Source organism: Olea europaea, chromosome 12 (assembly GCF_002742605.1).
Source record: "Olea europaea var. sylvestris chromosome 12, O_europaea_v1, whole genome shotgun sequence".
In the NCBI taxonomy this organism is placed as follows: Eukaryota; Viridiplantae; Streptophyta; class Magnoliopsida; order Lamiales; family Oleaceae; genus Olea; species Olea europaea.
Window position 1 is genome coordinate 11244123 of NC_036248.1, and position 25646 is coordinate 11269768.

A 25646-nucleotide genomic window follows, 5' to 3' on the forward strand; every position below is an offset into this window, starting at 1 on the left:
TGAGGCGGTGGTTAAGTTTTAAATATTAACCAATCCATTTCATCCTAATCTTATTTATATGTAAGTCCATTCACATACAAAAACAGATATAAAGACAGAGAAGTCGAGATACAGAGAGAAAATGAAAGAAAGAGATGTTGAATATTATAACACATATTGATGAAGCACGAAGTAAATATTTTGGGCCTATCGCATCATGTTTTATATAAGCATTTGATTTTGTTGCATTTTTTGAAATAACTCATAGTCAGCCTTAGTGATAGATTTGACATCTAGTCAGAATATATCATCAGTGCACGTCACGTTTCGAGTCCATTAGAGTGATTCGGGACGGGTCATGTCAAAGTGGTATCAAAGCATGGTTTTGAAAATTTTTATGGTTCATACATTTTTATTTCATGCATGTTCAGTGGGTATGATCACATGTCGTGGTGGCGGAAATTACAGGCTCTCTAGCTCAAATGTATAGAACCAAAAATGATAGAAAAGTATTTTTTTAATAGATTTAGAAACGACTAGCATATAAGTATGGTAGTTGAATTGATCCAATGGTTGGAAATGTTATTAGTTGTTGGGTTGGACCCATGTGTTTATGTAACCTATTAAGATTTGAACAGATTGTGATGATTTTGCGGGGCATTCGAAGTTACAGATGTTACACCACTTAATTATCAATTTATTTGTAGAACTACATGATTTTTTTATGAGTACATAGAAAATTTTTTAGCTATAGCTTGCACGATAAATACAAGGAAATGATATGATGTGTGATTGGTGACAATCATTGGAGATTTTTAATTATTCTTGAAACCAAATGGTCATTAGCGTTATCAAATTTTGTGGTGATTTGTGGCCACTTTTATGGGATGATAATAGAAATTATGATGGTGTATATTTATGCTATATGATAAGAAATTGTGGAAGACAAAATGATGATTTGTTGATTGAGAGATGACAATGTGTTATTGTGTACTTTAGGCATCGAGGAAATTAATGGTAATTCTAATTATTTTGATTATTTATGAGTTGTTGATTATAAAGGATGTGAGAAAATAGGGATAGACATCATAATGATTATTTGTTATAGGGTAATTTTTTTTTCCCTCAAGAAATAGAATTAAGTAGATATGTGCATTTAGGTATAATTATGTGTGTCGAGAAAAAAAAGGAAAAAGAGAATGATAGTGTTGGAATTTGTTGAGATTGGAAAATTAACATACGAAATCTTGAGTGGTATATTGATGTGTAAAAGGTTCACGTGATAAGTATGAGGGTTACTATTTCATGATCTTAAGGAAAATTTATATAAATAAATGTTTTAGGTGCTATGATATGACGACAAATGACAAGGTTACATGATTATAATATGATATGGTGAATAACAAGTAAATGAATATTATGGTTGCCCTATAACAAGATAATGTGTTGATATATTTGGGGTTGTTAAGTTAATTAATTTTTTTAAGACCATTTGTTGGAGTATTGTGTTATATTCCATAGAATTTGAAAATTTAGCCAAATTTTGAAGTTAAGGTGAATTTAATGAAGTTTTAGTGATGTAAATTTTGAGTTATTTTCGATTGTATTTGTAGTTTTCATGAATAAAGTATTCCATTCTTCTTGAAATCTGCAAGTTATGGAACATATGGATGATATTTTGGATAGCTTAAAGTCTAAGACGATCATCATGTAAATTTTATACAATTGTGGAACTGTATCTTTAGGTTATAATCTTAATTGACGGTCTTTGGGCGATATACAAGAAAGTTTATGCATTGGTGATAGGCTGATGGCCTCTTTATGGAATAAGAGTATAGAATTATCATGGATTAATTGTTATAATTGTCTCTCCATAGAAAGAAATAGCACCAAATTTGTGTGGATTTAAGGATGTAAAAAGTGTTGCTATAATATTAAATTCCGAGAAAACATTTACTCTTGTATCAAAAGTTGATGGGATTTGATTTATGATAATGGATTATGTTAAGGTTTAGAACGTGTTTTGAAGTAAAATGATGAATTATGAACTATATGATAGATTGTTGTAGAGGCATGATTAAAACATGATTTGGAGTTGGTTATATTGGGATTATGTCATTACATTGCGAGAAATATCAATACTTATCAATCATTAGAGTTTTAAGGTATATTTTATTCGAAATGGTGGAAATGAAAATTCTGTATTTATTATCATTGGGTGATATAGAATTAAAGGAAAAGAACATCATATTGAGCTATCTTAATTGTTTTGTTGGGGATAACTATAATTTTAGAAAATTATGAACAATTGAACTTTTGAAGATATTGTCAATTTAGAATAGAGATTGTTACCCTCAAATATTTTTGTTCGGGGATTCCAAATACACGAAATGGAGACAAAATAGAATTTAAAATCATTGTGGATAGATTGATAAAGGCTACAAGATTCTTTTTAAATGATATAATCAGTTCAAAAGATAGACTTATAAAATTATATTTAGACAATATTGTTAATTACATGATGAAATTGGAGTATTCATCTTTGGTTAGTTGTAAGAAGTTATATAATTAAATTACATTATGCATCTTCTTTTGATAGAGTGTTAGATGCTATAAAGACAAGTTTAAAAGAGAGGCTATCAATTATAGCTAGTTAATTAAAGGAGACTGAGATATTATTTATTTTTCATGGAATTGACAAATAAAAACTAGAGAAAATTGACGATAATTGAGGTTATATATAATATTAAAATATTCCAAGGACGTTTGACGAAATGGGTGAAAGAATGCTATTCGATCTAATTATGTAACCATTGTTATAGAAAAAGAATTTGATTAGAGGGTAGTTTAAATTTGACGTAAGGTGAAGATTTTGAGAATATGAAAAGTAGTATCTTGAACTTCAAATTGGAAAATAATTGAGTTTTCCTAAGATTTGGAAAAAGGAAAAGATGAGAATACCATATATTGACTCTTAGGAAATTATTAAAATTATGACGGGAAGGATTAAATTTTGGGACTAAAAGTTTGTTGGAGACATCATTCAATTAATGAGACATTATGGGTAACGGAAGTTAAATGTGAGCTCTAGATCCTTACATGTTGGACCTCTAGCTAATTGAATTTCGAGGACGAAATTCTTTTAAAAGGGTGAATTTTGTAATACCTTAATTTTAAAAAAACAAACAAATAAAACAAAAGAAAGAAAAGTCAACATTGTCAAGCAAAAACAAAAAGAATAAAAAATGAAAAGCAAACAAAAGTGGAAAAGTGAGGCGGTGGTTAAGTTTTAAATATTAACCAATCCATTTCATCCTAATCTTATGTATATATAAGTCCATTCACATACAAAAACAAATATAAAGACAGAGAAATCCAACAACATAGAGAAAATGAAAGAAAGCGAAAGAAAGAAGAAAAAACAAAAAGAGAAGAAGAAAGGAAAAAAAAAAGTAGAAAATTTTTGCTAGCATGCTAGAAAATAAGTTCTTCTACTATTAGGCTTAAATTCTTCAAAGTTAAAGGTAAGTAAAATGTTACTTATTTTCAAATTATGTTTAATTTTATAGTTGTTAGATTAAATTCAATTTTATTAAAGGGGTTAAGTATAATAAACTATGAAATTGAATAAAATGAAAGAAAAATTAATTTTAGTAATTAAAGAGACCTTAAAAATCGCTTAAACGTGAAATAATTAAGGTTGGCTATCGCCTATTTAATTATTGAAATTACTTAAAATAGTTAATTGTTGATTTAAAAATTATATTATATTTCAATCGGCGATACGGATATCGGGACAGGGTACCATCCGAGTTGATTTTGGTTTACATAGTTCTGTGAGTGGAAAAATATAAATATTTTTAAAGTATTTATAAATTAAATATATTAGCAAAATATATGTAATTATGTGTTCGATTATATGATTATTATGTAAATCTCTTTTATTATGATACATGTGAAATTTCAAGAATTATTTATTGTACATTTGTGACTTGATATATGAGACATGTGATATTGAGATTTGTTTGGTATGTGAGACGTGATATTGAGATGGACCAGAAAAATACCCTGATTATGTACTTCTTCTAGTTCACAGAGGGGCCTTAGCCGTGTTTTAGAATTAATTATCAGATGTCTTGAGACCTGTTTTTATTCACGAAAGGGCCAAAGGCGTGTGGCGAAAGTTTTTAACCCGACGGGCGGATTACAGATTTTAATCAGAGGGTATATTTTTGGTGAATTTTTTAGTACATTTGATTTGATGAGATTATAGCATAATTACCATCTTATGTTTATATCATGATTTTGAGATGATATTTTTTGACATTATGTGAATATTTCACTTTTGATTATAATTACATGATATTATCTTGTGAATTATTAAATGATATGAATTCGATTTTCGATAAAAATATAAAATTGAAAAAATATAATTATTTTCGAATTTCTCCATTCACTGAGTTATCAACTCATATGTTTTTCCCATGATTTTTCCTACAGGTAGCAATTGATTTTTTTAGTTGGAAGAGCCTAATGATTTCGGAATGAGAGCCACACTACATGTTGAATATAATAACTCATATTGATGCAGCATGAAGTAAATATTTTGGGCTCATCGCATTTTGTTTTACATAAGTATTTGATTTTGTTGCATTTTTTGAAGTAACTCATTGTCAGCTTTGGTGATAGATTTGACATCTAGTCAGCATCTATTATCGGTGCACATCACGTTTCGGGTCCACTAGGGTGATTCGGGACGGGTCGTGTCAATATTGTAAGTGCGAGAGATCTGAGAACTTGGTATTCTTATAATTGAAACTTTGCCTGTTTTTGGGTAGTGCTAATGGATTCGAGTTTAATATTAATGGATGCTCAACGGGGGACTAAGTATTAGAAAGTGGTCGCTAAACCTTTTGAGCCTTTGGCCCAAAATTCTTAGTGTTGTTTTTGTTTGTAATTTTTTACTTTGCACGTTGAGTCTAGAAATGTTAATTTAGCTCGTTGGCTCAAAGTTCCCGTGGCTTGGCCAGAAAAAAGTCTGAGTAGACCTGCTCAAGGCTCGGGCTGGCTCATGTCGTGGGCCATTTTTGGCTCGTGATGAGCTCACCCTTAAACAAAAAAAAAAAAAAAAAAAAAAAAAACGATGAGCTCACCCTTAAACAATTAAAAAAAAAAAAAACTACAGACAGCTATGCTGACGCTGCTTGTGTTTTATAAAAAAAAAATACGTGAATTGGCCCAGCTCGGATCAATAAGGTTCGGGCCGAAAGTTTCAGTTGAGCCTAGATTTTTGCTCGGCTCAATTAGGGCAAAAAAAGTTCCAACCATTTTTACTCGAGTCGAAACCCGAGCCTCGAGATTCGTCTCAACTCGTTAACATCTCTAGTTGAGTTACAAATCTTATGGGACCATTACCTTTAAGTTTAATTATGGCGACCCAGAACCAAAACAGAATCAGGAAGCTAATTTTTGTATTATACAAGCAAGTGTGAACTGTAATATTTACTCATTGCGAATTATATTTTGATTTTGTTTATTTTAAATGTGCGGATTGTTGATTTGGAAAGATGAAAGAAGCTACAAGTATAGGCATCCTGTACAAACAGAATTACAAAATGTCAAGTGGAATAATTTCGTTGGACTTTGCATTAAAAATAGATTTAAAACACCCAGTGAAATCCCGCGCATGTCATCATCTGTGAAGTTACAAAGAGCTTTACTCGTGTATTGCTAGCATTTCTTTTATTGTAATAGAAAATAAAAGTTTTAAAATTTCAAAATTAAGCTTGTTCAACCCCCTCCCCCCCTTTTTTTGTTCAGAATACATTTTGAAATAATATTTTGATTAAAAACCCGCGCATGTCATCATCCGTGAAGCTACAAAGAACTTTACTCATGTATTGCTAGCATTTCTTTTATTGTAATAGAAAATAAAAAGTTTTAAAATTTCAAAAGTAAGCTCGTTCAAGCCCCCTTTTTTGTCCAGAATACATTTTGGAATAATATTTTGATGAAAAAGGTGTTGTTACAAAATAAGAAAAAAAATTGAATTTACGTGTAATATTATGTTATTGAAGAATATGTAATTCAAAATAAAAAAGAGAAAAATGTATTTTGAACATAATGGTGACCAAATAAAGCTAAAACATTTTTAATTTTTCAGTTTTCTTTTTTAGTTCAATTACACGTTATCCATCAATCCTACTGTTCTAAAATACAAATTTCAATAAAAATGAGACTCACACAGGTTTTCAATTTTAATACATAATTAAAAGTAATAATTTTATAGTGTAACTTATTTTAATTAAATTAATTTTCAACAATATTGGTGGGGGTGTCAACGAGTCAAGCCGAAACTTTCGTTTCGGGCTTTTTTTTTATCCGAGTAAAAGCTTGGCCAAAAAATTAAGGCTCCATCAACTCGATTTTCTGGATTTTTTCCCCTCTTAGCTACCTCGATAGTGTCCTTTGGTTGACGCAATAGCCTACAAACCATGTCAGTCAAGTAAATCACATTAGGCAAGTCCGGTGCGACAGGCTCGACTGAAAAAATGTTGGTAGGAAAAATCGGACTCGTGACCAAAGGCCTCCGTACTCACTTAATATTTATCTCTATGTGATGGTGCCCATGAGGAAAAACTGATGGTGAGCTATGTGAATTTTATCTTAGAGTTGTATAGTGTTGAAAGTATCCAAATGTAAGAGAGATAACACGATTTTTCAACAACGTCCGTTTCATGATTTTATAAAACTTGCTCTCTAACTCTCTTCTTATATTTATGTTATTATAGAATTTTATTTTTTATATTCTTAAATTTGTTATGCTAATTGATAACCTACACAAATCACTTATTTCCCTCCAACAACTTCCAGGTAATTTTTGAGTCTTAAAAAAAAATGTTGAATCCCAACTTTAAGGGTCCCCCACCATCCCGCCCCTGGAGTATCGTGAGATAATTTTTGAGTCTTGCTCATATGGGTGGTCAACCAAGAACGGGCACTTATCAACTTTTGGGAGTTAATTATTCAAATAGTCATTGAACTTTGCTAAAAGTTTCTAAGAGGTCACTGAACTTCAAAATTTCTCTAAATAGTCACTAAACTTTGTCAAAAGTTTCCAAGAGGTCATCGAACTTTAAAGCTTTCCTAAATAATTACTGAACTTTTCAAAAAGTTCTTAGGGGGTCACTTGACTTTGCAAATTGGGACCCCATACAACAGTGGTTTAGTGACCTCCTCAGAATTTTTTGCAAAGTTCAATGACTATTTAAGGAAGTTTTGAAATTCAGTGACCTTTTGGGAACTTTTTACAAAGTTCAGTGACTATTTAGGAAAGTTTGGAAGTTCGATGACCTCCTAAAATTTTTTGATAAAGTTTAGTGACTATTTGAGGAATTAACTCCAACTTTTGGTTGTGTGAGGAATACTGTACGTAATCTCGACTTGTCTATACATACTAGTTTGTGAAATTTAACTTGGAATCCTCTCGTTCAAGTTCAAAGTTTTCTAAGAGTCTTGAGTTTTGCTATCATTCTCTTTATAGAATGGAAACTATTGTTCTATATCCCTCCCCAGGCATGGGGCATCTGATTTCGATGGTGGAGTTCGGGAAGTTCATACTCAACCACCACCCTTTCTTCACCGTTGCAATTCTCACGGTGCCTCCATCATTCAACACTGGCTAACCGCCTCCTATATTGACCGAGTTTCCGCCACCAACCCCTCCATCACCTTCCACCATTTACCTTCTGTTTCCCTTACATTCGACTCTTTCTCGTCCATGGAAGTTGTTATTTTCGAGACCCTCCGCCTTAGCAACCCTAATGTCCAACGAGCCCTTCAAGAGATCTCTAGCACCAGCACCATCACATCCGTCATAATCGACTTCTTTTGCACCCCGGCTTTCTCCATTTTCACCAAACTCGGAATCCCAACTTATTATTTCTTCACTTCTGGTGTCTGTTGTCTTGATTCTTTCCTTTACGTTCCCACCATACATCGGAATACCTCTAAAAGTTTCAAAGATCTGAATTCACTTTTGGATATTCCAGGGTTACCACCGATACCATCTTCACACATGCCAGATCCAATTCTTGATCGATCCTCGGCCGAATATGCTTACTTTCTAGATTTCTTTCTCCATTTGCCCAAGTCAGCTGGAGTTATTGTAAACTCATTCGAGTCCCTTGAATCAAAATCTCTTAAAGCAATATCTGAAGGATCTTGCAATCCTGATGGTCCGACACCACCTGTTTTCTGTATAGGACCGCTATTGGCAACAGAACGAGGTAGAACTGAGAGTATGGACGAATGTTTGAAATGGCTCGATTTGCAACCAAGCCAAAGCGTCGTGTTCTTGTGTTTTGGGAGTCTTGGTTTGCTTTCAGGTAAGCAGTTGAAAGAAATTGCGATTGGGTTGGAGAGAAGCGAGCAAAGGTTCTTGTGGGTGGTGCGTTCTCCACCCTCTGAGGACAAGAGCAAGCGCTTCCTACCTCCTCCTGAACCAGATCTGGAGTCACTACTTCCTAGTGGATTCTTAGATAGGACAAAGGACCGGGGTTTCGTGGTGAAGTCGTGGGCCCCACAAGTGGAGGTGTTGAGACATAAATCTGTTGGCGGGTTCGTGACACATTGTGGATGGAACTCGGTGTTGGAAGCATTGTGCGCGGGCGTCCCCATGGTGGCGTGGCCTCTTTATGCTGAACAAAAGTTCAACAGGGTAGTGTTAGTGGAAGACTTGAAGTTGGCTCTGCAATGAACGAATCAGAAGACGGGTTTGTCACTGCTGAGGAGGTCGAGAGTCGAGTTAGAGAGTTGATGGACTCGAAGGAAGGTGAATCGGTCAGAAAGCGCACCAAAGAAAAAGAGGCAGAGGCAGAGGCAGCTATGAGTGAAGGCGGTACATCCATTGTTGCCTTGGCCAAGTTAGTTGAGTCATGGAAATTGCCAAGATTGACGATATAAGTGATGTGAGTATCCGATCTTGCAAGATTTGTCATGCAATATATATTATTTACCATGGAATGTTTTAGCAAGATGTGTTTGTAATTCATATCCTTCACTGTAGTTGCGCGTAATTATGCTTTTCAATAAAAATTTCGACAATTTCTGAAATACGAAATATCATGTAATAATTATGTCGGGAAAAAATTGTTCAAATGTATCTATATGCTTAACAGGTCTTTTGTGTATGTCTAATTCATTTTTATTTAAGCGAAAATCTTATGCTTTGACGAAGGGGGAGAGAATTTAGTTACTATAGATGTGGAGGTGTAACAGAGTAGATAAAATCTTTAAGTTCAAGCCTCGTATTTGCCATTTATGAAAATTGACGTGGGTCCTTAGTGCCAAAGTAAATTCGACAAAGATAAAATCTAAATAAATAAATTTATTATCTCAATTTATTCTTGTAATTTTGTGGGTCGGTACTATAAGTGAAATGCATTATGTGCCTTATCTCAAGTTTCAACCCCATATGTCAGAGCTTAGCCATTTTAGGGACCAAGGGTACCGTTTGTTTCAGTAGTAAATAATACTCTTAACCTAAGAAGTCGTTATTTTACTTTGATTATTCATTATTGCGTACAATCAGTCTTTAGTAATAGTAAATTCATGCCTCCTTCAAACTTTATACGTCAGTCCAAGATGAGAAGCAAAATTCAGTTTTATAAAGTCCAACGTTTTAGAATTGTGTGTTTATCAGAGATTTAAACAGTTATTATTGAAGATAGATAATATGTAATTGTAATGAAGTCGAGGACCAACGCACTCATTTTTTAGTATTAGAAAAATATCTAGCTACGGCGACAATACATTGGTAACCAATACTGCAACGACGATACGTTGAGAACTAATAGATAAAGATATTTGTACAAAATCTTGTTGACAAAATGGTGTACTCACTCTCACAAAAATAACGGACCTCACGTGAATTTAAAAAATATTGGCTTGTGATCCCCACCCTATTGTGAGTAGTGAGTAAGGGAATTTGCAAAAAAAAAAAATTGTACACGTAGCATGATCTGGGAACTAATACTGCAACTTTTCCCATTTAGTAAAGCAAATTGAGAGTAATGTTACAGGGATATATTAACCTTTTGGTTATCCACAAAAATGTACAAAAGAAGGAAGTTCCCATTCTCCAAGTCCATCAACTCTATAAGTCGGTTCTCCAACTCAGTAGCTGTCATGAACCCCTTGGCAGACTCAGTCAAACCCAATGCCACCTTCATTTCCTTCACCATGAAAATCCTATTCATCCTTTGCTCTGCATACAGTGGCCAAGCTAACATTGGGACACCCGCGCAAATAGCCTCTAGAATTGAGTTCCAACCATAATATGTCACAAATCCGCCACTTGCGGTGCCCATGAATTTACCACCAGCCCCTCTTATCTTTAGTTCCCAAGAAGCCTATTGAAGACAAAATTTAAATAGATAAACGTTATCATAAATATGATAGTTAACTTTGTAGTGTAACAGATAATCAAATCTTCCTGTTCTCATTTCTTGAAAATCGACCCACCAAATTATTATAAATTATTCAAATATTTCTCTTTCACAGGAAAATTTTAAATCGATCACTGTAGGGAGGTGAATATAAGATTACAAGTAATTAAACTTTTAGACGAGAAAAAACCTTGTGGCAGCAATGCATCCAAGTCTGGCTCTACTGGTGGAGCATTGGTTTTGTCATCCGCGGGAGGACTACGCACCACCCAAACAACCTAGTGGCCGCTATTTTCCAACCCAGCGGCCATCTCCGCTAGCTGCTCCGCCGTGAACAATCCCATACTTCGAAAACACAGAAAAATAATACTTTTACTGGGCTGTGAGTTTAACCAATTCAAACACTCATGTTCCATCACTTCTACAGCCTCCATCATTGCTTGCAATCAGAGGCCCAATAAAGTAGTGCATTTGGGATTGTTGTGTTTTGAACCCTAGGCAATCCATTGTTAAAGGTGTGCTTCCAAAATTTGTAAAGAAAGCGTGTTTTCAAAATGACGCTTTTCTTAGTGGATGCTATCATTTCGATTGTGACACTTGGCTTCTTGGTGATCCTCAGATCTGATTCTAGATCTTCTGATTTTATATCTATCAAAGAGACTATTTGGCTATACGACTTGTTCATTTTCCAACTTCTGTGGGTTCGAGGACTGGGCTTCAGAAAACCTCATACTTCGTGTTAGGGCTTCTCATTCTTGATTCAATAGATTGTGTAAATGTTAGAAGATCTCCAATGTACAGATATACTCCAGATCGAAAGGCTGTTGTGCTTTTCTGAATGGTTTGTGTAAAGAATCTGTGTGATTCGTTTGAGCAGTGAACATTAGAGATAGAACTGAGTGTTCTGCTGTGATTTGTGGATAGACGGTGTTTCGATCCAAAGTTTTTGGTTAAAGATAAGTCTCTATGACTTGACCGTGAGATTTTTGAACTGATTGTACTGTGGCTGTCATATTCTTGGCTTTATAGTGCAATCGAGCTTTATCCATTTACAATGGAAGCTCAATAGGGGATTTTAGAAGCGGTCGTTAAACATCTGGGGCTTTGGCCGAAAAAATTCTTTATGTTGATTTTTTATTTCTGCAATTTCTTTTATATGTTCTGTTATTAGATTTTAAATCATTGATTAATCTTGAGTTTTTCTTGACCTTTTCCGTGATATCAAAGCTTGGTTTTGTAAATTGTAATGCCGGATCTTCGAGCAAACTATGGATCTGAAATCAACTTCAAAACTATGTGAACTTAATTGAAGGAATCGAAGTTCTTTGAACTCATTTGATGAGACCTTTCCAATATCTCATTGTTTGGTAATTCCAAATATTAGAATATCTTGATTTTCCCTTGATTTACCTTACACAAACTCCCTCCCAAGATTGGTCTTTGTTCAAAGGCTTTAAAGAGGCCTTGGAAATCTGAGATAAACTCGATGCTGGGGTATAGCTGGAGGATCTTGCAAGAGAAATCTTTGAAATATAGGAATTGTAATCTCTATCTGTGATTCTAAAAAAAAGGTTGAACCCCAACTTTGAGGGTCCTTCACCTCCCCTCTGCTGGAGCATTGTGAGGGAGGTAAATCTCAGGATGTGCCCCAGCAGGCCAGGAACAAGAGCTTGCCTGTACACTGGTGCCCACAAAGATTCCAATTCCATATCTCAGGAATCGAACTCTCACACTGCGGCTGCCAACAAGGCTGAGACTACCTCACTCCTGTCTGTGATTCTATTTTATACTTAGAGTGATATGTTTACTAATTGAGAATATAAATTCGTGTGCACTACTGCTGGCTTAACCCCTTTTTTGTAAAGTATCTTTTCACTATGTGTCTTCCGTTGGATTGTTCAAATGAGTTATATCATTTTTGGAATCTATGATGGCAACTGCTAAGTTTGAAATAAACCAATATGATGGAAGGGGAGATTTCAGTATGTGGAGTCAAAAGATAAGGGCCATCTTAATACAATTAAAATGTGCTACAACCTTAAATGGTTCTTTGACAAAAGATATGACGACCTCAAAAAAGATCGAATTGGAAGAAATAGCATGGAATACTATCTTCTTGTATCTTTTTGAAAATGTGATTAAAACCATGGTAGAAAATAAAACTATTGAAGAACATTGGACCGAATTGAAGGCTCAATATGAGTTTAAAACTGTTCCTAACAAAAGTTTTTTACTAAAATAATTCTTTTTCTTTTAAGATGGAACTTCTGTTGATCTAGAAGAAAGTTTAAATAGATTTACCAAATTGACTCAAGACCTTGCTCACTGTGATGAAGGTCCAAACTATGGATTCAATAAGTTCTTGTCAATAATCACGTTCGTTGAATAGAAACTTAGGCCTCGTTTGGTAGCCATTTTTTTTAAAATGTATTTTTCCCTCTCTTCTTTTCAATCACACATTCTTTATTAAAATAATATTACACGTAAATCAAAAAAAATTCCTTGTTTTTCAATCACACATTTCACATCAATTTATTATTTTAAAATGCATTTTTACATAAAAATGACTATTAAACACCCCCTTATTTTTAAGGAACTCGAAAAAAATTGGAAATTCTCAAAAATCCTTTTATATATTTCAATAATACTCTCTATTTTGGCTCTTCATTTTACTTTTTTCTCAATTAACATTTATAAATTTCTTCTCATATTTTATTTAAAATAATTTGTCTTATGTCAATAGCCATTCAATTTAACTGTTTGAATAGTTTAAGAAGTAGAATATTGAAACTAAATAATGTTATTTAGCATAGTGATGTTAGAATATCAATTTATGTAATATTAAATTATAGAATCAATAAAATATAGAATTAAATGATTTATTTTAAGCCCCTATTTGTTGTCCATTTCGCACTCTCATTTTAGAAAAGATTTGCGTGTTACTAGTCATTTCCACTGATAAAGCACTGACTAGAGGATGTACACAAACAGCTTTGTAAATATCAATCCCTTTATTACCCTTTATAGTGAGCCAAAATTATGGTAGGTGGAAAAGTCAAAAATGGTGGGTCATTGAAGGCAAATGAGAGTATTTTGGAAAAGATAAAAATTGTACTAGTCAATTCAAAAAATATTTGTCATCATGTGGGACCCATGTTGATAGAAAGAATGCATTTTTCCAAATGAAAATGGGTTACAAACGGGGGAATTATACATATTATTTAATGTTGCGTTAGTATCAGATAAAGTAGTATTTTAACAATAATGATGTTAAATAATATTACTCGTCGAAATTTGTGACTTATTAAATGCAATCATTGTACATTATGAATAGAAAGAAAGTTTAGCTCTCTAAATTTAAAAAGTCAAACTCACTCTTTATTTTAAAAAGTTAAAATAAAAAATAAAGAGTAACAACCCATTTGATGCTCATTTTAATTATTATTATTTTTTAACACATCTCATTTTCCTACCGTACTTGCTTGGTTATGCGGTACAACCACTAAGATTTTTGTCAGAGATGGATGTAGGAATGATAATGTCGTTGAGCCTCGATGACTATTTTACCCTTTGATGCAATTTGAATGTACTTGCGAGGGCCACATATGAAGATATTGAAGAGTAGAAAAATGTGGGTTTCAACCTTTAGATATTGAAGAGCAGAGATGGAATGTGGGAAAAACTAAAATTGAACTGATAGCCACAAACGCATATGAATTGATTGCCACCATCCTTTTTGTCTAGCATGGGCCCAAACTTGCTAAAATATGGTTGGATTCTTAAAATATTCATAAGCCATTCACACATATCAAGGCAGTTCACTATCAAACTTAGATTCTTGGAACGTCCCGACAGTAAAAATTGGGCACACAGCACGTATGGCCGCTTTATATATGACACACCATTTTGATTTATTTCATTACCATATCCATTGATGAGTTTATCTAGCATGGCTGACACCATTGTGCTGTATCCCTCTCCCAGAATTGGCCACTTGATTTTTGGGAATTTATTTAAACGTGCACAGAAAATAAAACAATTTTTAATTTCCACCAAAATTTATTTTTGTATTTAAATAGAAATTGTATCTTTTACAAACTCCCTTACTTTTTCTTTTTTCAGCAACCTTGATTTGTCACCCACAGCTGTCCAATTGTCTAGTCTCCAACGATGATTCACACAGAAAACAAGATTGTAGGATAAAAGTATTTTTCTTGTGCTAGCAAAATCAATGAATCTCTACAAAATTGTAAACCCTAATAACTTATTTATATAAACCCAAAAGGGCTTGGCCTGATCCAGTCCAATATTTAATTAACTCGTTAATTAAATTCGGTTCGTGAATTAATTAATCCAATTAATTAATTCAAGCCTATAAATAAGAAATCCAATTAATTAATTTATCCAACGCTTGTTAAATTAATTGATTGATAAATTACAATCTTCCAGTTCTCCTTTTGTGCGCGACCCATCATATTCCCGATCACGATGCTTGACGACATGAAATATTATTTTGATCTAATCAAAATTGATAAATTAAAACTCCATTTTAATTTATCACCAATTCACACTTGTCGTCCCAAACTGACATCTAGCAATGTATCAGGGCAATATATGTGACGAAAAATGTCACTTGGTATGACAAAATCAAACTCGTTCGTTTACCGTGAAACAATAATCACTTCGTCAATATGATCCGATCAATTACGAGATATGGAAGTGTGTCAATCTCGATTATCTATCATATCTTTCACTCTACTATTAAATCAATATAAGTTGAAAACTCATTTTCGACTTATGAGTACACATTGGTCAATGATTTCGTTATCTACTTAATTGAATGAAATGCAGAACATAATCTCTTACTATCTAAGAGTGACGAATCCTTTATTGGCCATTCACAATTTTCATACGATTATTGACATATTCGAACGATGTCGTATTAGCAGCCCTTTGCAGAGTAACATCCAACACCATCAAAGCATGACTGTCCTCATATAAGATATTAGGACGACCTCAAGTTAAATGACCAATCTCACTATCAAACGTTAGAGATTAACAACTGACACTCATATAGTTATCTATGTGGAATCTCTAGGCAGGTCTCTAATATTTTGTTCTATAACAAAACATCCACGTGTTCATTTAAGTGTCACAACACTTCAACTTGTGAGATCAACTACTTAATTCACAAGTAAGAAATGTTACACGTGATAGTCTATACGTAATGATGATATCCGTATCTCGTTATTACTTACGACCACGAACAATTTAAGATTCAATCATATGTAATTTGTATCTCACAATCACAATTCCTTGTGATTAACAAATTACGAAAATTTGAATCTACGGACTCTATTATTTAATTAATAGATAGATCTGTTATTAAATCACATTAATTATATATTAAAAGTATTTATGTCCAAGGTTGATTGGACCTAGGGTATAACACTTACAAACTACCACTTGCACTAGATCCAATCACATATGTATCCAATATCATAAGAATTTACATGAGGATCATGTTTATACTATGACAACTTTTTGTCTATGGATCTGCAATATTGTCAAATGTGGGAATTCGTTCTTCTCTTTACGTCATTTCTATGTATTATTTCTCTGATGAGATTATACCGTCTTAATACATGTTTGGATCATTGATGAGACTTTAGTTTCTTTGCTTTCGCGATGGTTATATTGTTATCACAATACAATAGTATGTGATCAATAATATTAGAAAATATCTCAAGTTCATTAAAGAATATCTTGATCCACATTGCAACTCCTTGCTGCTTCTGAAGCAATCATATATTAGGTTTCTACCAATAAACCAATGGTTGTTTCACGTTTGGAACCTTTCCAACATATGGCTTAAGAGTAAACCAGTTTCTCCATATAAAATCTTCTCAAGATTTTATCTATGTAGATTGGGATGAGTTAAGTAATCCTTTAGATCTATCTCTATAGATCAGGTTGCTTATCACATATCTTTCATAAAAAATCCTTTACCAACCACAATTGCAACGATTGAAAATGTCGTTTCCTATTAATAATCATACATATAGTATTGGGAATGCGACAATACTCCCACTATCTTCTTGTAAACACACAATTCGTCTTCATATTTGATAAAATCAAACATTTTGATTTTTTCATCAAATCGAAGATTTCAGCTCCAAGAGATTTGCTTTAATCTATGGTCACAGTATGCAACTATTGCAACCAAAATTTGAATGGACTTCAACATGGGTACAGGCGAAAGGTTTTGTCAAGGTTAACACTTAACCTTTTGTTATTAGCATTGCTTTGTATGTACGGATATTCCCATCCGTGTCGACCTTTTCCTTATAAATCATTTACAACATATGGGTTTTATCCTATCAAGAGGGTCAACAAAGGTTCAAACCTTGTTCACATACGTTGAGTTCATTTCGAATTTTATGGCCTCTTGCTATCTCTTTTAATTCAACATTTGACTTTATTTTTGTGCAATTAGTAGATTCATCATCCTGGATCAGGAATGCTTGATTAGTAATCATGGATTCGCACCTTCTTGAAGGTCAAATGATCCTACTAGATTTATACAGAGTTGACATGTCCTCAGGAGTCTCTACTTCCTGATCAAGAGTATGCCCCATATCAGATATGAGATCAAACTCGGATTCATCTACTTGGTTAACTATATTTGTGGACTCTTGAACTCTTTCAAGTTCTATTTTGCTCCCACTGTCCTCTCCTAGAGTAAACATTTTCTCTAAGAGGACGATATGTCGTGAGAAGAAGACTTTCTTCTTAATAGGATAATAGAATTGATATCCAAATATTTGTTTTTTATGTCCCACAAATATGTATTTATAGGATTTAGTCTAAATGTTATCCGATTCAAGGTGCTTCAAATAAGCCTCACAGTCCCAAACTTTCATATGAGATAAATTGGGACTATTGCCTTTCAATAGCTCGTATGGAGTTCTGTTAACTAACTTAAATGTGACATGATTTAGTGTGCCGCAAACTGCAATCAGTGTATGACCTCAAAACGATTTAGGGAGATTTGCATGGCTTGTTATTAATCGCACTATATCTAATAGTTAACGGTTCCTCCTTTCAGATACACACTATGCTACAATGTATATGGAGGAGTTCATTGCAAGAGAATCTCATTCTCTCTTACATAATCCAAATTTTAATCTTTAAGATATTCCCATCTCGATCAGATCTTGATGTGAGAATATATCTACCTATTTGTTTCTCTACTTCAAGTTTGAATCACTTGAATCTTTCAAGAGTTTCATGCTTGAATTTCATCAAGCATATATGACTATTTCTGTAATAGTTATTAGTAATTTTGATGAAATAAGAGAAACTTCACCTGACATAATTTGACATGAGTCCATATGCATCAATATGCATTAGACCAACAATTATGCAGACCTTTCTCCTTTTCAAGTAAAAAGAAATTTGGTCATTGTGCCAAACATGCATAATTGATACTTGTTAAAATCAATTGACCCCAAGTATACATCTCTATGTAACTTTGTAATTGTATTTCATCTATATGACAAAGTTCGCCATGCCAAATTAAGGTAATATTCAGAATATATCTTTTTATGTCTCTTAACTTCTATACTCATTATAGAATGCTTAGTGTTTAGAATATAAATGTTATATTGTAGCTTACCACAACCATTAAGATCTTTAATCAAGATAGGCATGAACAATACTTGTTCTTAACATTAAAATAGTACATGTCCAAACATGAAATTCATTTAATGTTCCAGTTATGGTTGGTACAAAGTTACATTTCTCTAATTACAATACTAAGCTTAAAGGCAATAGCAAAAAGTATATTCTTACAGGCAATGTAGCAACCTTTGCTCATATTTAACATGCAGGTCAACTTCTCCATTTTGCAGTGGTCTACTTCTATTTAGTTTCTCCATATTTATATAAATATGATATCCACATTTGGTATCGAATACCTAAGAAACTCATGAAGTAGATATATGCCATGCAGTGTTTCTTCCAATGACCTTTCACTCTATAATAAAGACAAAGGTCATTAGATTTGGTATTGTCCTTCATTTAGACTGTCTTAACTATATTGGATGCTTTCTCAAAGTCTCTTTAGATTTCCTCTTAACACCCTTAAAGGAATCAATGGTTTGTCCACTAATAACTTTGATATCGGGCTTAACAGTTCTAAACATATTGAGGAACTTAATGAGTATTAATTCGAGTTTATTCATATCATAATTCTAATTCAGAATTAGTATGAATAACTCTATGATAGAGATTACAAAACTAAGTCAATACTTAGTTCATAGTTCATGATTGAACCTGATTGGGACTACTTCTCAATGCTAATCATCTTCAGTACACGAGCATTGACTGAAGATTTATCTATCATTTTACATCGGTATAGTTGCTTGGAAGTCTCATATCCTTCTATACACGATTATTATCATACAACTCTTTGAAATGAAAAGTCATGGTCAGTATCTATACTGTCAAGTTGCTTTTGTAACTCTAGTGACGTAACGCAAACATCACACATGTTGCAGTAATATTGTCATCACTGTGTTACTATAATAGTCACCTCTTATTTATTTGGTCATCAGCATGTGTCTCTAGAAAGGGTTACTCAAGGACATGACCAATTTTCTCATGCGTGAGAACAATTCTCAAATAGCGGTGCCAATCAAGAAAATTTAATTTGGTTATTGGCATCCGGTATGCTACTCAAATACACATGGTTATTCACGATTCAATATAAATGACGAAAAAGAAAAAGAATAATATATGAAATGCATCAATTAATTTAGCATAGACTTTTATTAAAATAATTATGCTCCCACTGTTTAACTCAAATTTATGACATTTTCACATAAATTTGTGGAGTCCATACTTCACTCCCAGTGGGCTGGGATCCCATCTGTTATATTAAGACCTTAAGTGTACTCAATAAATCTTAATAAAACATTTGGGTAGATACTATTATCAATTGTATCTCCATACAACTCCCAAATCATTAAGCTGACAACTCTTTATCTTCACACATCTTATGTGTTAGTTTAACATGCCTCTAAAATTTATCTTCTTGAGTGTACTCTACAAAAGATAAATTTTAGTTAAATCGGACCCATCATTCGGAAATATCTAATATTTTATAGTGTCAAACATATCCCTAATAGACCAACCTAAGTGTACTCAACAAATTAACACGATTTGGGACTCTGGTTTTTCATTATAATGATGGAAGGCAATTATAAATGTGACTTAATATTAGTTGGTCAATTCCGAGGGGGTTAAAGCATTGAATCGGTATCAATGCACCATCTCCATGGTTTTCTCCTCTTCTTGTATCTTCAATTAGTCTAGTTGCAACATGTATCCTATATTAGTTGGCACTCAGGTCTAAATGTAATTGGACTTGCAAGCCATAATAATAATAATAATAATAATAATAATAGCGGACTCGCAGATCCAAAATGGTTAAGAGCTCGTAGATCCAGAATAATGACAATAATAATGTACTCCCAGGTTCAAAACAATTAAGAGCTCGTAGGCCCACAAAACGACAACAATAAAAATCAACCATTCAACACATCCATATGGTCGAATCTATAATCATCCACTAATAATGCATTTATCACATAAATGTATTCTTATATAATATCTAATATTATATGTAAACATGTTTCAAGTTTCTAGCAATTAAGGTCATCTAAACTTTTTTAGACAAATAGATCTGAACAATTAATTAATTAATTATATTAATATTAGAGGGCATATTTAATTAAAATCAAATTTTAATTAAATATTGAATCAGATTCCAACTCTAATTTCACAATTATAGGGCGGGATTATTTAATTAAAATCAAATTTTAATTAAATATCAAATTATATTCCAACTCTAATTTCAAAACTCAAGGCCGTGGAATTTAATTAAAATCAAATTTTAATTAAATAGCAAGATTAGAGTCCAGCTCTAATTCCAAGATTTTAGGGAATCAAATTTTAATTAAATACCAAATTAGAGTCAAACTTTAATTTTAAAAAGAAATTTAGGGCAATACAATTTAATTAAAATCAAATTTTAATTAAATATCAAATTAGAATCCAATCCTAATTTCAAGAACGTATTCAGGTGAAAAATTAATTAAAATCAAATTTTAATTAAATACTAAATTAAAGTCCAACTTTAATTTAAATTGAATGAATATTTTAATTTAGGATAAAATTCCTAAACAAGATAAATTCAATTTTGGGTCATATTTAATATTTAAGTTAAAATCCAATTTTAAAAAAAATATAAAAAGTCGTCATTTTTTAAATAAAATTTTAAACAAGTCAAAATTGATAACATAGGTCAAAACATTTAAAATCAAATTAAATACAATCTAATTCAAAACATCTTTTGAAGTTTTCAAAATTGACTCATTTATAAATTATCAACAAATCCCTCCAAATACTCAAATTGCAGGGAAACCTCCATTTAAGAAATCGTAAAATGACCCTTATTTTATAATTACGGGCAACTCCCAAAAATTTCAAAAATTGCAGAGGAGGCCCCAATTTTCAAAACACCCCAAAACGGTTGGACCCGATTACAATAAAACCTAAAATTTCACCCATTTCCTTCTTCTTCTTGTTGTGGCCCCGACTTCATCACTTGTTGCGGCGGCATCCCGTCGCCCAACAATTTGCAGCGCAGCGACAACACTGCCGCTGCAATTTCAGCAGCAGCGTATGCCACTACAACACAGCGACAAGCGTCGTTGCACTCTACCTCATACATGCAACACCGCGCTGTAGTGGGCATGGCAGCGCACTGCTACACCGCCTTCTCATGCAGTGGCGCGCCACCACTGCGACGATTGCCCCCTTTTTTTAACTAAAATATTTTTGTTCCAAAATTATTCTCTTCTCAAAACAAATTTTGAAAATGAAAAATAATTTGAAATTGCCAGATCCAAGAAAAACATGATAAATCAACTTTTGATTTCAATAATATGTAAATTAATTCTTAACAAACACAAGGTAGGCTCTGATACCACTGTTGAGAATCTACTTAAACGTGCACAGCGGAAATAAAATAATTTTCAATTCCCATAAAGATTCATCTCTGTGTTTAGATAGAAACTGTGATAGAAATTGTATCTTTTACGAGATCTGCAAACTCCCTTACTTTTTCTTTTTCCAGCAACCTTGATCTGCTACACACAGCTGTCCAATTGTCCAGCCTCCAACGGTAATCCACACAGAGAACGAGATTATAGGATTATGGTATTTTTCTTGTGCTAGCAAGAACAATGAATCTCTACAAAATTGTAAACCCTAGTAACTTATTTATATAAGTCCAAAAGAGCTTGGCCTAACCCAGTCCAATATTTAATTAACTCATTAATTAAATCTAGTTTGTGAATTAATTAATTCAATTAATTAATTCAAGCCTATAAATAAGAAACACAATTAATTAATTTATCCAACGCTTATTAAATTATTTAATCGATAAATTACAATCTTCTAGTTCTCCTTTTGTGTGCAACCCATCATGTTCCCGATCACGATACCTAACAACGTGAGATATTATTTTGATCTAATCAAAATTGTTAAATTAGAACATTCTTTTAATTTATCACCAATTCACACTCGCCGTCCCAAATTGATTCTAACAATGTGTCAGGGCAATACATGTGACGGAAATGTTACGTGGTATGACAAAACCAAACTCGTTCGTTTACTGTAAAACTATAATCCATTCATCAATATGATCCGATCAATTATGAGATATAGAAGTGTGTTAATCTCGATTATCGATCATATCTTTCACTCCACTCTTAAGTTAATATAAATCGAAAACTCATTTTCGATTTATGAGTACACCTTGACCAAGGATTTCGTTATCTACTTAATTGAATGAAATGCAGATCATAATCTCTTACTATCTAAAAGTGACAAATCTTCTATTGGCTATTCAAAACCTTTATATGATTCTTGACATACCCGAACGATGCCATATTAGCGGCCCTTGACAGAGCAACGTTTAACACCGTCAAAACATGACTGTCCTCATATAAGATACTATGACGACCTCAAGTCAAATGACCAATCCCACTACCGAATATTAGAGATTAACCAATGACACTCAGATAGTTATCCATGTGGAATCTCTAGACGGGTTTCCAATATTTTATTCTGTAACAAAACATCCATGTGTTCATTCAATTGTCACCACATTTCAACTTGTGAGATCAACTACTTACTTCACAAGTAAGAAATGTCACACGTGATGGTCTATCTATAATGACGATATCTGTATCTCGTTACTACTTACAACCATGGACGATTTAAGATTCAATCATATGTAATTTGTATCTCACAATCACAACTCCTTGTGATTAACAAATTATGAAGATTTGAATCTACGAACTCTATTATTTCATTTAATTGTCTATTAATTAAATAATAGATCTGCCATTAAATCGCATTAATTATATATTAAAAGTATTTATGTCCCAGGTTGATTAGACCAAGGGCATAACACCTACATTGATTTCCATGGTGGAGTTCGGGAAGCTCCTCCTCAAGCACCACCCTTCATTCTCTATAACAATCTTCATCACCACCGCTCCATGCACCACCGGTGTCACAGCACCCTACATAAACCACGTTGCTTCCACCACTTCTTCCTTCACTTTTCACGAACTATCCACCGTCAAACTTCCTCCCACTTCCGCCACCATCCCTTTTGAAGAACTTCTTTTCGAAATACCCCGCTTGAACAACCCTTACCTCCACGAAGCCCTTCAGAATATATCCCAAAAATCAAATCTCTTAGCCTTTTTTATAGATTTCTTCTGTAATGACACTTTTGAAGTCTCTTCAAAACTTGGAATTCCAACTTATTATTTCAACACTTCAGTCGCTTCTGCACTTTGCATTTTCTTACATATTCCAACCCTCCACGAAACCATGACAAAAAAACATCAAAGACTTACATGATTATATTAAAATTTCTGGCACCCCACCAATTTATTCCCAAGATTTACCAAAAGTTCTATTTGATCGCCAAAGTAGACTATACAAACTGTTCTTAGAAACTGCCATACAGAAGGGAAAATAATTTGGGATTTTGGTAAATTCTTTTGAAGCTCTTGAACAAGAGCAGTTAAAGCATTCTCTGATGGTTTGTGTATTCCAAATGCACCAACCCCTCCTGTACATTGTATTGGACCTCTAATTGCAAGCAAAGATAAAGGCAGTAACAATGATGAACACGAGCGTTGGAGATGGCTAAATTTACAACCCAATAATTTGTACGAAGCCCATAAATTTTAACCACACTTTCTTTAAAAAAAAAAAAAAAAAAAGTCATTATTTCAAAATTCATTTTTCCAAAAAATCTCTTTTGAATGAGCATCAAATATGGGCTAAATTTAAATTCATACAAATATGTCCCAATCATTTCTTGTCATCAAAGCTTAATGTGCGTAACTTTTATAATTGGGGTTGAGGGGGTTCAAACTTTTTTTTTTTTTTAATGGTGACTAAGAGAATTGAATTTTTTTTTTTTTTTTTTGGTATGATATGCCGCTAACAGTTTTATCCAAAAATTTAAGCAGTTAGACCATCTTCAGTGCTGCACCAAATTTTGCACCATTTTATACCAAACTAAAATTCATCTTCAACCATTATATCAAAACTTACATCAAATAAATAGTGTTTAACCACTTTCTTCCCTTTTTTTATTTTTGATAATTTATTTATTTGAAGTATTATTTATTTAATTATTTTATAAATACATAAATTACTAAATAAATAATTACGTTAAATTACAAAAAATATTAAATTCATTAATAAATATAAAAAATATAGTACAATTAATAAAAACACTACAACAATAAAAATATTAAATCATGCCACTAAAAAATAGTGCAATGCATTTTGAATTCGGATATTACAAAATCGAAATATTATTGCAATTTAATTCTCAGAATTCATATCATTTTCTTTAAATAAAATTAGATTGTCGTATATATGTCATTGTTTAACATATTTCGTATTAACTTTAAGAAATAATCATGATTGTTATATTTTAAATTTTTTTCTTCTTCTAATTAATTCATTAATTATTCTTTTTTACATTTAAAATTTATTTTAAATGCAAATAATAGTAATAATTTATTGTATTAAAAAATGTATAACACAAATGACAAAAATACCCTTAATCAATTTATTTGGAAAATTAAAAGAAATGTTAAAAACGACTTTGTACACTTTGCACCACTTTTGTGCAAAGTGAATAGTGTTGCACCATAATGGTGCAAAGTATAGTATTATGTCGGAGTTGTTTTGCACCGAAAATGGTGCATTTTGGTGTTTTGGATTATACATTGAAGATGGCCTTCGAGAAAAGTAATGCTTATTTATTTAAATTTTATCTTTTATGACAAAAATACCCTAATCAATTTATTTGGAAAATTAAAAGAAATGTTAAAAACGACTTTGTACACTTTGCACCACTTTTGTGCAAAGTGAATAGTGTTGCACCATAATGGTGCAAAGTATAGTATTATGTCGGAGTTGTTTTGCACCGAAAATGGTGCATTTTGGTGTTTTGGATTATACATTGAAGATGGCCTTCGAGAAAAGTAATGCTTATTTATTTAAATTTTATCTTTGATAGGTTTCTTGGAAAGAACTAAAGATAAAGGACTTGTGGTAAAGCCGTGGGCACCACAGCTAGAGGTGTTGAATCATGACTCAATAAGGGGATTTGTGACTCATTGTGGATGGAACTCAGCTTTGGAGTCTATTTGTGCTGGTGTGCCAATGTTGGCCTGGCCTTTATGTAGAGCAAAGGATGAATAGGGTTTTCATGGTGGAGGAATTGAAGGTGGCACTGGCTTTAACTGAGTCGACTAATGGGTTCGTTACAGTTGCTGAGTTGGATAAGCGAATAACAGAGTTAATGGACTCGGACAATAGGAGGTAATGAAGGATCATGTTATGGTTATGAGAAATTGCGCCAGGGCTACAATTCAAGATAGTGGTTCATCCCGTGTAGCCTTGGAAAAGTGCATCAAGTCCTGGGCGAAGGTATGATGCAATTGTTAATGGGAATGTAATAGTTGCGTGCGTCTATTGATTCATATCCCATTCAATTATCATTCGCAATTCAATAAGATCATCTCATTATGTGTTAGTGAATTTTTA

The 25646-nt window shown here is 32.9% G+C and overlaps 1 protein-coding gene and 2 pseudogenes across 1 annotated transcript; 2 read left to right on the forward strand and 1 right to left on the reverse strand.

Moving 5' to 3' along the window:
* The first annotated feature begins 7438 nt into the window (after window positions 1-7438).
* LOC111405621 lies at window positions 7439-9157 on the forward strand (annotated as a pseudogene).
* Window positions 9158-9887: 730 nt separating this feature from the next.
* On the reverse strand, window positions 9888-10937 carry LOC111406965 (anthocyanidin 5,3-O-glucosyltransferase-like). The gene is made up of 2 exons (XM_023036316.1): window positions 10618-10937; window positions 9888-10391 (listed from the first exon to the last, which is right to left on the reverse strand). Exons 1-2 carry the CDS (start codon window positions 10633-10635, stop codon window positions 10056-10058), a joined length of 354 nt encoding a protein of 117 aa, XP_022892084.1. The 5' UTR covers window positions 10636-10937; the 3' UTR covers window positions 9888-10055.
* Window positions 10938-22733: 11796 nt separating this feature from the next.
* Window positions 22734-25425, forward strand: LOC111406586 (annotated as a pseudogene).
* The last annotated feature ends 221 nt before the right edge of the window (window positions 25426-25646 follow it).